Below are 15,461 nucleotides of genomic sequence, written 5' to 3'. Positions count from 1 at the left end.
AGAAAGAGAGAAAGAAAGAGAGAAAGAAAGAGAGAAAGAAAGAAAGAAAGAAAGAAAGAAAGAAAGAAAGAAAGAAAGAAAGAAAGAAAGAAAAAAAGAAAGAAAAAAAAGTCAAACAAGGTATGAGGCGGGATTCAGCCTGTGGGCCACCGGTTCCGAGCTGATTTTCCCAGACTGAGCGTCCGCTTCCCATCTCCCTGCTGCTGGCCCGCAGTTCAACATCTGTGCCAACAGCAGCCTGCACGACTACGCCAAGATCTTCCCCAGGAACAACTGCTCGGTGTCGGTGGACATTTACAGTGGAGTAAGCGTGGTCCCAGCGGACGCGGAGGGCGGGACCCAGTCGGCTGTCGCCACGCCCATCGGGGCGGAGCCTTGCTGTGGGCGTGCCCCACGATGACCACACCCCTCCCTGCAGGGCGTGATCCTGGGCTGCCTCTTCGGCCCCGCGGCGCTCTACATCTGGGCGGTGGGTCTCCTGGCTGCCGGACAGAGCTCCACTATGACGGGCACCTACGCGGGGCAGTTCGTGATGGAGGTGGGCTGGGGCAAGGGAGGCCTGTGGTGCAAGGAAGCCACATTCCTGGGGCTCGGATATGTGGCCTCGTTGGTTCTGAGGGCAGCCCAGAGCACGGCACAATAAGCCCACTTTACAGACGAGAAAACTGAGCTTTCGAGAGGTGGGGCGGGCAGCCTGGGGAAGCAGCAGGTGCAGGACAACCAGGAACCTGTTCCCAAAAGCCGTTCAGTCGTTCCCCTATTTCTCCCACCCATGTCCTATCCACTGATTACACGAAGCGGCCCCATTTCAGAGATGGGAAACCAGTATCATCCAGGCGGGCGGTGGGCTGAGAGAGACAGAGGGTCCCTCTTCAGGAGCGCCAGGCTGCCCCCATCAAGGTGCTCACCCCCACCCAGGGCTTCCTGAAGCTTCGGTGGTCTCGCTTTGCCCGGGTCCTCCTCACACGCTCCTGTGCCATCCTGCCCACCGTGCTGGTGGCTGTCTTCAGGGACCTGAGGGACCTGTCGGGCCTAAACGACCTGCTCAACGTGCTGCAGAGCCTGCTGGTGGGTTTAAACAGAACCATAGCAACTGCCGTATACTAAAGCCACCTTGCCTATGAGACCCCTCCCCACCCACACGCAGCCACCTGGGACAGGAATCACCATGGTTCCATTTTACAGATGGGAAAGCCATGCACCAAGTTAGGTGACCCCTGGCACAGCTAGGATTCACACTCAGGCAGCCCCCACAGCCTGCTCCTGCTGTGCAAGGGAGAGGAGCAGGCAAGCTCCCAGGGGCTGAGGGACTCCAGGCAGAGGCTGTGGAGCCCCGGCTGTTCGTCCCCCTCCTGGAGGAGGAGCCAGTCCCTCAGCCTCAGCCTGGAGCTTTTCGCAGCTTCCCTTTGCTGTGCTGCCCATCTTGACGTTCACCAGCATGCCGGCTGTCATGCAGGAGTTTGCCAATGGCCGGTGAGTACTCCCATGGAGCGCCAGACTGCTATGACTACATTCGGCCCCCATAGCCACCCAGAGGTAGGGACCGGTGTTAGCTCCGTTATCTGGATGAAGCAACTGATGCTCAGAGAGGGGAAAGAATCTGCCGAGGAACTGGCCATGGTATTGAGTGCCTGTAATTCCTGCATTCTGGGAGGCTGAGGCAGGAGGATGACAAGTTCTAACCTAGCCCAGACAATTTAACAGTTTATGAGACCCCATCTCAGAAAACAAAACTAAACTAATGAAAAGGGGGAGAGGGCTGGAAATGTACCTCAGTATGAAGGCCCTAGGTTCAATCCTCAGTGGCCAAAAATAAATGAAAAACTTGCCCAGGGTCACAGCTGGTAAGGGGTGGGGTAGGGCAGGACAGGAGTCTAGGGTGAGGACCGTTTCTAGAGCCTGCTCTCGCCCTTGCCTCACCTTTTGTCAATTCCTGCGGACCTGGAGGGCCCTGCAGAAGGAGTGGACAAGGGGGTCTGTCTGCCCTTGGCCCCACAGCCCAGAGAACAGGGCTTTGTGTATCCTGTCCCCAGCTCCAGGACAGCTGGACCACAGGAGGAGGAGGGCAGAAGGTGACGCCCACGGTTTGCCTACACCTGCCCAGTCACCTCCCTCCTGTCGCCCAGGCTAAGCAAGGTGGTCACCTCCTGCATCATGGCCCTGGTCCTCGCCATCAACCTCTACTTCGTGGTCAGCTACCTGCCCAGCCTTCCCCACCCTGCCTACTTTGGTCTCGTGGCGGTGCTGGCTGCAGCCTACCTGGGCCTCACTGCCTACTTGGTACAGTAGGGCCAGGGGCGCCTTTGTCGGGGGCACCACTGTGGGGGAGGGGAAGGGAGCACCCTGGGGCTTCCGCACTCATGGTCGCCCCTCCCCCAGGCTTGGACCTGTTGCCTCGCACACGGAGCCACCTGTCTGACCCACAGCTCCCACCAGCACTTCCTGTACGGGCTCCCTGAAGAAGGGCCAGAGGACGGGGCGAGCTCGAGATGAGCCCCACTCAAGGCCTGGCCAGGAGGTGGCCAGGGCACAGCAGACTGGCTTGCTGGACACCCAGGGCAGCAGCCAGACACTTTTGGAGCCTGGCCCACCGGGGTCCTTAGGGACTTGCTGTTTTGTAGTTTACATACATACTTAGCCTCTGGGTCTGTCTTGGGTAGAACAGGGACAACCACCACTTTAGCAGGGATGTAACGCACTTTACACAGTGCTTAGTTAGCTCTTGCGGCTCTTTAAAAAATCATTTAAAAATATGTACTGACGATGGGGTGGCGGTGCAGGCAACACTCTGAAGGGCCCAGGCAGGAGGATCACAAGTTCAAGCCCACACTAGGCAATTTAGCAAGACTCTCAAAATAAAAAAAGGGCTGGCACAGCGCCTGCTTGGCAAGCGCAAAGTCGTGAGTTCGATTCCCGGTACCGCAAAAAAATAAAACTATAAAAAATAAAAAAAAGGGCTGGGGATGCAGCTCAGTGCAAAGGTCTTAGCTTCAATCCGCAGTACAAAAAAGAAAGAAAGAAAAGAAAAAAAGAAAAGAAAAGGGAAGAAGGCACTGAACACTTTTAAGAGTGACCCAACAGACACACAAGGGGAGGCACTGGAAGTGAGTCTTCAAACCAGCACTTAAAATAGAGCCTTAGAAATGCTGAAAAATACCAAAGAGCTAGGAAAAGAAACCCAGAAAGCTCGAAATCTAAAGCCCCGAGAGCCCCCCGGACGTGTGCTTGGCTCGGGTGCTCCACAGCCTTAGCTGCACCTGCAGCCCATCACCCGGCAGTAAAACGAGGCGCGGTTCTCTCTCAGACGCCAGGTCAGAAGGAACCAAGAGTCCGTGCCTTCCAGGCCCAGTTCCTTGCCCTCTCCCCAGGGGACCAGGCCGACCGCACTCCCAAGCTGCGAGGTTAACGCTGCATCTGCGCTGACTCCCGGCTCCCCCTAGGGGCAGGGACAGTCCCGAGCGCCCGCGCTCTCGCCTGGGCGTCACCCCTCGGGGCCTAGCGGAAAGACCAGGTTGGCTAGAGCCGGAATACCGCGCCCGGGGCCGCAGAATTTTCTCCAGCAAGGAGGTGTGGAGTAGCTGTGGGAGCCGGGGAACACCCCGCCCCAACCTCCACTCGGAGCAGCCGGGCACTCCTTCGCCCCGTGCCGAGGCTGTACTTTACAGACGCTCCCTAGGCTGTTTCTAGGCTCCCCTAAGTCCCACCTCCTAGCTCCTCTGGTCCTTAGGACCCTAGCCTAGGAGCCACGGAGAGCATCAACCGAGTGGGGCGTGGGGGCGCCAAGCCTTTCCCAGGAGTTAAACCTGGGGCAGGTGGGGTGCTTGCCGGTACCCTGGATTTTCCGGGGACCCAGCCAGGCGGGCGGCCGGGCTCTGCACTCAGGTTGAAGTGCTTGTTTATGAGAAGAATTTCCTCTTTCTTAAAAGGGCAACGGTGAGAGTGGGGCCCGCAAGGAGTGGCGGGATGGGACAGGTTTTGGTCCAACCGTGGCAGCTGCCAGAAAGTTCCGGGAGAGTGGGCTGCCCCTCCCTTGCGCCGGGTTTGCCCCGGGGACAATGGGATCTGCGCGGCCGAAGGACGGGGCAGTAGCGAAGAAGGGCATCGCCCAGACCCTTCTCCATGTGCACACACTTGTCCCCGCTGTACCCCACCCCCGCACCCCATCAATTCACTTGGCATCACCCGGGTGCTAGTTTTGTGCCCGGCTCGTGCCAGAGGCGGGAGGGAGGCAGAGTCCCACATTAAAGATGTCAGCAATAAAGTTCATACCCTAAGGGACAAGGACAAGTCACTGGCCTGCAAGATGAGACTAAGGGCACCTGACCCTGACCGAGTGAGGCTAGGGCCACAGGAGGTGGCTCTTGCACAGGGCTTCGAAAGAAGAAAAGGGACAGTCCCACGAGGGCGGGGGCAATGGCAGGGTCCCTCGGAGAGGCTCCAGAGCCTGTGCAGCAAGGCGGTGGGCATGGGCAGGCTGGCCACAGGGACAGTGAGCCCAGGGCTTGCAGCCGGGGTCAGAGGAGACACTGAGGCTCAGCCAAGGAGCAGTGCCGGGCCTGGACCAGGGGTCAGCCACCAGAGCAGGACAAAGTCACCTTGTTCCACGGAGGCCCTCACCTCCATAGCCGCCTGGTCCCCGCAGCCCCCAAGGCTCAGCTCAAACAAGGCTGCTCCAAAGTTCCCTTCCCCCAGCTCCAGCAGCAGGCCCCGGGGGCGGGGGCACAGGAAGCTGGCGAGGGTGCCGGGCCACCCCTCGCTGTGCTGCCCCTTCACCTTGCTTTTCCTGCCCCACTTGGCAGGGGGGCAGGCGGGCGGAAAGGTGGGCACTGGATAGAGAAGACGCTTGGTGTCCGTTGCTGAGTCCTGCCCCCACCCCACTGCCCCCGGCCTTGCAGCCCCCAGGACGATCTATGAAACTGATACAGATAAATAGGGGGGTCCCAGTACCAAGGGAAAAAAGTTTGCAGATAAATAGGGGGACAGCAGCTGGTGTAGACCCATTTGCACGCAAAGAACCCCCTTCACCCTTCAGCCAGCGTGGGCAGAGAGCTAAAGAGCTCCAGACCGAAGGCGCTCCCCCCTGAGGAGCCCCGAGCCAGGTCGCACGGGGCCACAGGGATGTTGGGGAGGGTGTCGGGCTGTTCTGCCCTGCCCAGTTCTCTGACACCCCCCCCCCCGCCCGCTGTCCCCGAGAATCAGGGAGAAGGCGACCGCACGCCCGGGAGGCCAGGGGCAAAGCCAAGGGGCGCGTCCGTCCCCGACCCCACACTTCCTCTGGGGGTCCGTGTGGGTGGGACCCAGAAGGGCGCTGTCGCCGGGAGCAAGTCTGTGTCCCGCCTGGCCCTGGCTGGAGGGCCTGGGCTTGTTGCTTCTCTTCCCGGAGTTTGGTTTCCTTAGCTGTCACCTGGAGTACGGAAGAGGTCGCACCAAACTGTCACGGAGATTAGGGGCGCTGCCAGATCACGCCCCGGCGACACTTGGGCAAGGAAGCTGATAAAGTGCAAGGGTGGCGGCCCTGTAGATGCTTAGGCGCAGGAGGGGACCAGGTCGGCCCCCCCGCCACGCCCACCCGGGGCCTCCCCCCTGCACCCCAGGGAAGGCGCGCCCTTGCCCGAGCGCGCGCATCTCCAGCAGGGACTGAGCGGACGCGCCAGCCCCGCCCCGCAGTGGAGGCCGGGAGGAAGTGCCGAGGCGCGCCTTCAGTGCTCGGCATTATTATTATTTTTAAAATTGTGAACACAAAATCGGAAGGAACTTCGTAAACGGGTTAGCCTCCTGCCTCGTCCCCCGGAACGCACAGTCCTCAAGGCGTGCTCCCGCGTGGAAACTTAGTCCCCACACACACCTGCAGGGTGTCCCCACAGCCCCGCGTGGGACCTGCGCTTATGGAGTCCCTAAACAGTTGACACTGGTTCCGCCCGGCACTCGGAGCCAGCACCCTCGGATAATCCGGGAGTGGTTGGCGTTCCGGGGCTGGGGCAGGGGAGGCCTCTGCACGACGTGCCGTTTCCTCTAGGTTGGCGGGAGGCAGCACGTTTGAAGCGGAGGGAGCGGTGTAACCCAAGGCCTTGGGCGGGGGAGGAGCCCGCTCCTCCAGGCGCGAAGAAGGGTGGCGTGAGGACTGGGGATGGTCGTGCAGAGCGACCCTCGAGGTAGTGAGAGTTGGAATTTTCACACCCCATAGACCAGGATCACACCGCCGAGACCGCAGTGGCTGGAGGCAGTCACAGGTAAAGAATATAATTTTGTGTGTTTGCAGAGCTATTGTTAACTGTTTTGTTTTGTTTGAGACAAAGTCTCGCCGTATAGTCCAGGCTGGTCTTGAGCTCATTTATGTAGCCCAGGCTGGTCTCGAACTCAGGTGACTCCACCTACTGTTTTAGCTTCTCGAGTGCTCGGATTACAGGCGTGTGCCACCACGACCCGCTTCGCACAGGTATTGCGGAGCCTTCGATCTCTCATGATGTCCCTGCGAAGTGGCCTTTGCCAACATCAGACATAAAATCTGTCTTACAAATAAATAAGCGTTATCCCATTTTCCAGATAAGCAAACGTAAGTGACTAGTGCCAAGCTCTCAGAATCCGCAGGGCCCGAGCTGCGCCGCCCTCCGGCGCTCCCGGGCCTGGGCCCCAAGGATCCGCGTCTTGGAGGGTGGGCCGGGTGTCGGCCCTGCCACGCAGCCGCAGAGGCTCTGTCTCGCCGGCGGGCGGTAGGAAAGGAAGCGACGCCCCCTGGATCGCGGCAGGAACCCAGCCCGGCCCGCCTCTCCGCCCGCGGAGCCGCCCCGGCCCCAGAAGTGATGAAAGCCGCGGCCGAGTCCAGGTCACGCCGAAGCCGTTGCCCTTTTAAGGGGGAGCCTTGAAACGACGCCCGGGTTCCATGTTTGCATCCGCCTCGCGGGGAGGAAACTCCATGTTGTAACAAAGTTTCCTCCGCGCCCCCTCCCTCCCCCTCCCCCTTAGAACCTGGCTCCCCTCCCCTCCGAAGCTCGCGGGGATCCCTCCCTCCCACCCCTCCCCTCCCCCCCGCGCCCCGATTCCGGCCCTAGCCGGGGGGGAGGCCGGGCGCCGGGGCCAGAGTCCGGCCGGAGGGGAACGCGCCCGGCCCCATGGACAGCTCGGCCGTCATTACTCAGATAAGCAAGGAGGAGGCGCGGGGCCCGCTGCGGGGCAAAGGTACTGGGGTGGCGGGGAGGGTGATGCATTCCGCGCGCGGCAGGAGGGGAGGAGGAGAGGACCGGGGTCTGTCCCTACGCAGCAGCCGCTGCCACCACCCCGGGCAACCGCCTTGGCTGGGTCGGAGCTCCGGGCCCGAGAGGCGGAGAGGGCAGAGTTTAAACTCTAGGAGTCTCGAGACGCGGGGCGGGGCCTGGCGCCTCTAGCGCACTCTGGCCTGCTCCAGGTTGGGAAACTGAGGCTGGGATAGGGAGGGGGTGCTTTACGGCGGCTCCTGGGCCGGCGGTGCCTGAATGTCGCCCCCTCCCCCCCGGTGGCGCCAATGGGGCTGCGAGATGGGGGGGGTGAAGTGGCCACCTTCGGGCCACCCGCTGAGACTCCGCCCCTCTGTACTGTGGTCGGGTTGGGTCTTGGGATGGGGCGCGGAGGTGACAGCCGGCCCGGGAGGCTTTGGGGATCTCCCGCCAAACGGTACCCGCGTTCCCACAAACTTCCGCGTCACGCATGGAGGCGCCGAGCACCTCCGTGGCAGCGAGGGGCCCGCACTAACACCAGTTCCTGCGCGCCCTCAGGGACAGCTTTGTGCCCGGTGGGGGCTTCGGCCAAGGGGCTGCAGGCTGTGCGCATCTGGGTTGTGCATCCGCGCACCGACCCGGGAACCCCCCCCCCCCCCGAGGCTGCGCCCCGGGCAGGGAAACTTGGGTGAGGGTCCCTCCTCTGCCTCTAGTAGCCCTCGGGGCCTGGAAGTCCGCGCGGGTCTACCCACTTCCAGCCTAGGCCTAGCTCGGTCCGGAGCAGGGGCGGTGGAGAGCGGGTCTGTCAATCAGCGGCCGCCGCCCGCTGCAGGTCTGAGGTCTGGGCGGGGCGGAGGAGGCGGGGCACGCAGATGGCGGCGGGACACTGGCCTCAGCCTTGGGACTGCACCCCCTGCCTCTAAGGACTTTGAACCCACCGGGTGGACAGGATGGAGGGAGAGTGGGAGTGGGCGACGGGGCCTCAGGCCGTGGGCCTCCTGAGCAGAGGCTTCCCAGGTAAGGTGGGCAGGTGATAGGGAAGCACCCTGTTCCCTGCATCGCTCCCTGAAACGCGTGCCTTTGTAGCCACACTGGACTGGGGCGTGTGGTGGGGGAGGGCGCCGTGGAGACTGGCGGGGCCTCTGGCAGGCGCATTTCAGGATCCAGGATCAGAGTCACTTCTCATTGCCTCCCTAAAGGAAGGGGGCGTGGCTAGACCAACTCCGGGTTCGCACCTGGGCTGCCCGCCTCTGCAGGCCAATATGTCCATGTCCCCAACCTGGGCCTCCCTGCTTCAGGTGACCAGAAGTCAGCCGCTTCCCAGAAGCCCCGGAGCCGGGGCATCCTCCACTCGCTCTTCTGCTGCGTGTGCCGTGAAGATGGGGACGCCCTGCCCGCCCACAGTGGGGCACCCCTGCTGGTGGAGGAGAACGGTGCCATCCCCAAGGTGCATGGGGGGCAGCAGGGGCACCCGGGCTCGTTTGGGGAAAGGGTCCTGGTGGAGATTCTGACAAAGCTGGGAAGCGGGTGGGATGGCCCACTGTCCCACATGTCCTCCGGCCACCAGGGAGGGAAGCCCCTGTAGGAGCTACCCCCACCCAGCCCCTACCCTCCCTACAGCAGACCCCAGTGCAGTACCTGCTCCCCGAGGCCAAAGCCCAGGACTCTGACAAGATCTGCGTGGTTATCGACCTGGATGAGACCCTGGTGCACAGCTCCTTCAAGGTGGGCCCTGGCCAGCTGCGCTCAGCCCTGAGCCTCGGGGTGGGGGGCTGCCCTGGCTGGGGAGGGAGGTCTCTGCTGGGCCCTGGGTCCTGGGGCTACCCACCCTAGCTCCAGCAGCTCTTTTCCCTCTTGCAGCCGGTGAACAATGCCGACTTCATCATCCCAGTGGAGATCGATGGGGTGATCCACCAGGTGAGGGGCAGAGGAGGTGGCAGGCTTGGCGTCTGCCTCCAGACCCCACACTCTTCCCACCAATCTGGAGAGAGCGCCGCATGGGACTTTGATAAATGTGCAATGGTAGAGGCCCAGAGAAGGTGTGAGACTTGCCTGAGGTCACACAGAACCTCAGGGACTTGGCCAACTCCAAGCTCTGGCCTGGCCTGGCTGTGCCCTCTCGCCCTGCACCCCCTGCCCGGGACCCAGTTCAAGTAATTCAGGATAGGTTGTGTGCTGTCCAGCCTGTTCTCCATTACTTGGCTCGGGGGCCGGCGCCCTGCAGCCTTGGGGTGAGGGGGCTGTCCCCGGGGTCCTGCATCTTTTGAGGCCAAGGTGGGGGAAGAGACCAGGAATTTAGTGACTCTCCAGGCCGGATCTGCAGCTGGTGGACTTCAAGCTTGTCCGGATCCTCTGGGACACTGGGTGGTTAGGGCAGCTGCCACGGGACGCCACAGGCCTGGCTCCTCCACCATTCCCTCCCAGCCCTCTGTTGCCCCTCCCCAGCCCGTGGGCCACAGCCCCTCACTGGCCCACCCCCCAGGTCTATGTGCTGAAGCGGCCCCATGTGGACGAGTTCCTGCAGCGAATGGGTGAGCTCTTCGAGTGCGTGCTGTTCACCGCCAGCCTGGCTAAGGTGAGGCCCTGCCAGGGATGTGGGGTAACCTCGCCCTCCCATCTGCCTCCAGCATGCAGCCAGATGGAGCCCTGGGCCACGCCCAGCCCCTGGATGACCCACCTCCCACCCCCAGTATGCAGACCCAGTAGCTGACCTGCTGGACAAGTGGGGGGCCTTCCGTGCCCGGCTGTTCCGAGAGTCATGTGTCTTCCACCGGGGGAACTATGTGAAGGACCTGAGTCGGCTGGGCCGAGACCTCCGGCGGGTGCTCATCCTGGACAACTCGCCAGCCTCCTATGTCTTCCACCCAGACAACGCTGTGAGTGCCAGAGGGCCGCACAGGGATGCGACCGAGGGAGGCCATCCAGGCCGCCTTGGCCTCCACAACCCCAGACTCGATAGTGCCACGTGGCTGTGCCTTCCCATCTATTCCTTTTCCTGCACTCAGTGGGCTGTCGGCCACTGCCGCTGCCTGGAACTTGGTTAGTCAGGCCACTCTGCTTGCGTGTGGACGGTGCCTGCCGCCAGGCAGTGGGACACGTCGGCTTTTCAGAGTGCCAGTTGTGACCTATCAGTGGGCCACACAGTAAATGTAACGAGTCCTGATTGGGATTCTTAACAGTCTGAATGCTTGGCACACAGTAAGTTTAAGCGTTGCTCTTGGAAACTTTTTTTATACATATTTTACATTGAGTTGCTGTGAAGCTGTGAGCACTGTGGTCAAGGGGTGCCCAGGAGCTGGGCAGCCTGAGTAGTGGGTGGCTAGGGCTGGCCTGAGGGTTCAGCACCCTGGCCCACCTGTATCCTCACCTCCCTCTTCCCATCTCCCCAGGTACCGGTGGCCTCGTGGTTTGATAACATGAGTGACACGGAACTGCATGACCTCCTCCCCTTCTTTGAGCAACTCAGCCGAGTGGACGACGTGTACTCAGTGCTCAGGCAGCCTCGGCCTGGGAGCTAGTGAGGCGCCATGGGGCCAGGACCTGCCCCTGGCAGAAGCCTGCACCTCCTGCCGCTCAGACTCCGGGTACTTGCCTGTACTCTTAAGAAAACCTGCGGGCTGCACCATGTTCACAGCCCTGGGGAAACAGGCGTCTACCCTACCGGCCCCACGGGGCTGCACCAAGGACAGTGAGCCCCGGGCCCGTTGTCAGTGCCTTCCAACCTCCTCTCCCGTTCAGGGGGCCTGGGGGGCCCTGCCTGCTGCTTCCCCTTTCTGTCTTTCTCCATGCTGCCAAACTGGGCCCCTTAGCCCCGCCTAGTTCTGCTTTGGGGGTGGAGGCAGGGTTTCTGACCCCCAGCCCGGGAACAGTGGACACCAAGTGCCTTGCATAGACCCTCTCTTCCCTTAGCTTTCCCAGGGACAGGGACACAGCCATCCTCCTGCCAGCTCCCGCGGGAACGGTGCAGGTGGCTGCACTCTTAAGCTGGAGCAGGAGGAACCAATCTCTGTCCTGCCTGCCTTCCGCCTTGGGAGCGACCAGCAGTTTCTGCCCTGAGGGAGAGCCGGGAGGGGACGTCTGTTACCATTTGTGAGGGGAGCAGCCCTGCTTCTCCAAGGCTGACAGCTACTCCCCACATCACCGAACCCTGGACCCCCTATTTCTGCCTTAACCACCCCAAGGCCCTGCAGCTTGGTTCCTGAGCTCTGAGTACAGGGCATAGGCAGGACGCCCTGGTGGTGCCATATAAATATGTATATGTGTATATAGATTTTTAAGGGAAGGGCAGGGAAGGGTCGGGGTAGAGACACCCTTCCCTTGCCCCTTTCCTGGGCCCAGAAATTGAGGGGGAGGGAGGGAGAGGATTTTTACGTTTTTTTAAAACTATTTTTCTGAATGGAACAAGCTGGGCCACGGGGACTCAGGCTCTGTCCTGTCCCTCACACCCTGTTTGTTCCATTCATTCAAAAATACTCTTCGAGCACCTTCCATGCCCAGCAGTGTGCTAGGTCCACCAGCTAAGTGTGAGGGGGTCTCCACCCCTAATTGGTGCCTTTCCCCACCCACTCCAGACTTCACAGGTGCCTTCCAGGTATCTGCAGGAGGTGGGACCTTCTTGGGCTTGGGGGGTCTCCAGGAAACCTGGCCAAGCTGTCCCCCTCCCCTGTGCCAACCCACCCCCTGCAGCCTCCTCTGACCCCCTGCTGGCTGGGGGCTCGCCCCCAGGACTTCTGCCTTCCAACTCTGACTTAGTTTCTGAACCCCCGCCCCACACCAGCGGAGTCCGGAGGTCAAAGCCTTGGGTTCTCCCCAGGGTCTTAAGAATTAAGGGGACCCACAAACCAGTGCCAAGGGAGTTGGTGGGGAAGGGAGGATATTGGTGACCTAAGTCGGGTGACCTTCCCGTTTAAGTGCCTTCTCTGACAGCCTCACAGTGTGATAACTAAAGAGAAAGCCAGGCTCCCCCATCCCGCTTCTGTGGTTTTTGGTCGTGCCGAGTGTCCCCTCCAAAGCAAACCTTCGGCGGGGAGCGAGGAGCTGCCCAGGCCCTGCGCTTCCCGTGTGAGTGCGGCAGAGTGGTGGGCACAGCCTTGAGTCGGACTTGTGTACATCGGGTTGCGGTACAGAGTTACTCCGCTGCTTTGAGTTTCAGAAGTCCCTGCCGCTGACGACTGAAATTTAGCTCTGAAGCCAAAGTGACGTGCGGGAAGGGGCGGGCTGGGGGCGTGGCCTCGGGTGGGCGGGGCGGCGGACGCGGAAGAACTCGCTCACCAGACTGGCGTGGGCGTGTGCTGCCGGCGAGGTCTTCGGCCTCCCGGACTGTGCGGGCCGCGTACTTGGGCTGCAACCTCAGGCCGCTGGCTCAGCGGGCAGGCTGGGTGGGGCCGGCGCCAACTCCCGGCCGCCGCCCCACTTCCTGCCCCGCCCCGCTTCCTCTGCGGACCGCGCCTCCCCGGCCGGCCGGGCAGGAAGTGCCCTCCGCCCTCGCCGGCTTCCCGCGCCGGCCGCTAGGGGGCCTCCAGGTCCTCGCGGACCTCGGGCTCCCCAGGGCTTGGTCTTGACGCGCCTACTTCGTCCCCACCCTACTCCTGCGCCCCAGGCCTGCCTCATTTTCCCCTTCTGAAGGTGGGGGCCCCCATGCACATGCAGGGGGAGCAGAGGGATGTGTCCATCGCACGCGTTGGTTTCTGAACCCCAGCCCCGCACCCGGCCATCGCTTTACCTGGCGAATGTAGCCCCAAGCCTGCCTCTTAGCGCTCCAGCTGTTGAACGCCCCCAATTCTGTATGCTGGGCATTACACTGCGCGTGAAGCTGCCCCCTCTTCCACCTCACTCCGCTCCTGCTCCTTTTACCCGGTACAGAAGAGCCAGGAAGCACCCACCTGGGAAGAGAAGCCTCCAGTACCCTGGCGTCAGCTCTGGTCTAGCTGGACCAGGAGAGGCTCAGCAAGATAAATACCCAGGTCTTGGCCTATCCTGGAGGACCTGCTCTAGTTCCTGCTCTCCAAGTAAACACTGGCTGCTCCAGATTTGCATCCCGGAGGCCATGCAAGGAGGGTGCCCAGCTTTGAGTGAGATCATAGGCAGGGTTTCCTACCACCACCTACGCTCCCTGCACACAGGCAGAGTTCAGCTCAACGGTACTGTAGGTGCTTCCCCGGGCCAGGTACAGTACCAGGAGCAAACTGAATCACTGCTACTCTCAAGGAACTCACCCCAGAGCAATAAACACATCTGTTGGAAGGGTGGAGAGGTTTTAATCTCTTAAGTATGAGTGTTATATCGCCGGGATGAGTTACTGATCCTGCTTGTGGATGTCTTTATCTTTGTTCTTTAGGCAGTCGTTGTTCCAGAGCCCCCCCCACTATCCTCCGAAGGTAAAACCCTGGGTGGCCCATCCTAAACACATTTCTATAATTGAAGCATGCTTACTTAGTTACAAAGAAAAAAGGGGGAAGAGAGAGAAAACAAAGATTTAGCAATAGTAACCACAAAAAGTAATGCTACCTGTAATTTAAGAAGTAAGATTAGAAGAGCTTCAATAGCCGCAAGCATTGACAGTTGGCTTGTCTGTAATAGCGTCTGTTATAATTTTCAGTAGTAGGGGTTGAGGGTGTAGCACTTGCCTAGCATGGGTGAAGCCCTGGGTTTGATCTCCAGTGCTGAAAAAATTCCAGTAACATTTTATCAGAAAGTCTCATGAATTTCCTGTTCCAGGGCCAGCTTCCCAGCTGTGGTCCCCTCGTGACGGGTTTCCTGTGGGAAGTAAGATGTCCCTTTGGAATGATCTGCTTCGAGTTGATTGGGGTCTCTAGAACATGGTTATTGTGTTCATTTAGATATGCCTGAACACATCCCCTCAATGGGTGTCACGCTGCTGTCACCCAGGCAGGCAAGCAGTGCGCAGATGGGAGTACTGAGTGTCAGGGTGAGCAAGCCCTGGCTGAGCTGCCTCTGTTTGCTTCACCCTTACTTTAGAGACCTTCCCATTGCAGAACGTAGAACTCCACTTTGTATAATTAAAAAATTTAAGCCAAAGACACTTTGCTTGCTATGGTTATTTGTTACATTGGACCAACAAAGGGTGGTCCTAACCCCAATACCTGGCAACAATTTAACCTCCAAGTGGAGCGAGCTCCCAATCAAATGACACATCATGTAAGATAAAGGTAGTTCTAGAACTATCACCAGTTCCAGAACAAATGCAAAATAAGCACAAATAAGTAAAAGCAATATATAAAAATATAGGCAAAAACAAATGAAGGACTTGAAAACAGAATCTTAGTAATGAGCCAAACACCGTTATGTCTGTGGAAGCAGCTGTCCAAATGGTCCAAGAGACCATTTCTTCCAAGATGACACCCAAAGGACACAGAATTGTCAGGTCAAATCAGCAATAAAACAAGGACTTTTCACTGGGCAGAGTCCCCAGTGGCCAATTTCTTTCTTTCTTTCTTTTTTTTTTTTTGTACTGGGAATCAAACTCAGAACCTTGCACTTGCTAGGCAGGCACTTGTGCCACTGAGCTGTATCCCTGGCCCACCAATGCCATTTTGGAATGAGTATTTGCAGGGTGGAGTCACAGGGAGGCATATCTCAAATGATGGTCTAAAGGTACTGTTATTTATATCCTAGGATCTGTATTACTCAGAGTCCATGTCAATTTCAGAGGGAAAAGCTTCAGTTGCTGGGCCGGGCATGGTGGCTCCCCCTTGTAATCCCAGCACTATCCCAGTAATGGGGAGGCTGAGGCAGGAGGATCACTGCGAGTTCGAGGTCAGTCTGGGCTACAAAGTGAGTTCAAGGCCAGCTTGAACTGCATAGCAAGACCCTGTCTCAAAAAAAAAAAAAAAAAAAGCTTCAGTTGCTAACTCTTATTTGTATTTCATCCCACCGTTCTCCAGCATCCTCCACTTGGCTTAGTCGTGGCTTGTGCAAGAAAATCTCAAAGTGGAATTAGTATTGTCAAAGCACAGTCATGGTCATCATAATTAAAATACCAGCTGGAGGCCGGGCATGGTGGTGCACACCGGTAATCCCAGCACTCGGGAGGCTGAGGCAGGAGAATCATTGTGAGTTTGAGACCAGCCTGGGCTACAAAGTGAGCTCAAGGCCAGCCTGAGCAGCCTAGTGAGACCCTGTCTCAAAAAGACAGAAAAAAATAAAAAAAAAATTTAAAAATACCAGCTGGGCATGATGGTGCACATTTCTAATCCCAGCACTTGTTTTTTTCTTTGTTTGTTTGGTTTTTTTTTTTTTTTTTTTTTTTTT

The 15,461-nt window shown here is 59.3% G+C and overlaps 2 protein-coding genes across 10 annotated transcripts in view; both read left to right on the top strand.

The window, feature by feature from the left end:
• The window catches only part of Slc11a1 (solute carrier family 11 (proton-coupled divalent metal ion transporter), member 1), a 14,557-nt gene extending 11,686 nt beyond the window's left edge, over positions 1-2,871 (top strand). For 5 of the 7 annotated variants that reach the window (XM_005395650.2, XM_013519873.1, XM_013519876.1 and 2 more), the window contains 6 exons: positions 215-304; positions 419-538; positions 919-1,068; positions 1,400-1,473; positions 2,127-2,280; positions 2,380-2,871. In XM_005395650.2, coding sequence (XP_005395707.1) covers positions 215-304; positions 419-538; positions 919-1,068; positions 1,400-1,473; positions 2,127-2,280; positions 2,380-2,493 — 702 coding nt within the window. In that variant the 3' untranslated portion in view covers positions 2,494-2,871. The other 2 variants (XM_013519874.1, XM_005395651.2) reach the window with 2 other exon arrangements.
• Positions 2,872-6,765: 3,894 nt separating this feature from the next.
• Positions 6,766-12,157, top strand: Ctdsp1 (CTD (carboxy-terminal domain, RNA polymerase II, polypeptide A) small phosphatase 1). 3 transcript variants are annotated; one of them, XM_005395649.2, is made up of 7 exons: positions 6,766-7,176; positions 8,489-8,637; positions 8,814-8,915; positions 9,051-9,107; positions 9,673-9,765; positions 9,881-10,066; positions 10,580-12,157. In XM_005395649.2, exons 1-7 carry the CDS (start codon positions 7,110-7,112, stop codon positions 10,706-10,708), a joined length of 783 nt encoding a protein of 260 aa, XP_005395706.1. In that variant the 5' UTR covers positions 6,766-7,109; the 3' UTR covers positions 10,709-12,157. The 3 variants fall into 3 exon arrangements, with proteins under 3 accessions (XP_005395706.1, XP_005395704.1, XP_005395705.1); XM_005395647.2 differs by having other exon boundaries at positions 8,811-8,915; XM_005395648.2 differs by lacking the exon at positions 6,766-7,176 and adding an exon at positions 8,123-8,207 and having other exon boundaries at positions 8,811-8,915.
• The last annotated feature ends 3,304 nt before the right edge of the window (positions 12,158-15,461 follow it).

The sequence above is a fragment of the Chinchilla lanigera genome, unplaced genomic scaffold (assembly GCF_000276665.1).
Source record: "Chinchilla lanigera isolate Chin_1 unplaced genomic scaffold, ChiLan1.0 scaffold00052, whole genome shotgun sequence".
Taxonomy (NCBI): domain Eukaryota; kingdom Metazoa; phylum Chordata; class Mammalia; order Rodentia; family Chinchillidae; genus Chinchilla; species Chinchilla lanigera.
This window is presented reverse-complemented; position numbering and strand designations above follow the sequence as displayed.

Bases quoted from the DNA above. Each gene is read 5' to 3' on its own strand.
- Ctdsp1 (XM_005395647.2), top strand. From the start codon at position 7,110: ATGGACAGCTCGGCCGTCATTACTCAGATAAGCAAGGAGGAGGCGCGG. The intron at 9,108-9,672 runs GTGAGGGGCAGA...CCCACCCCCCAG, and splicing joins TCGATGGGGTGATCCACCAG to GTCTATGTGCTGAAGCGGCC. The intron at 10,067-10,579 runs GTGAGTGCCAGA...CCATCTCCCCAG, and splicing joins TCTTCCACCCAGACAACGCT to GTACCGGTGGCCTCGTGGTT.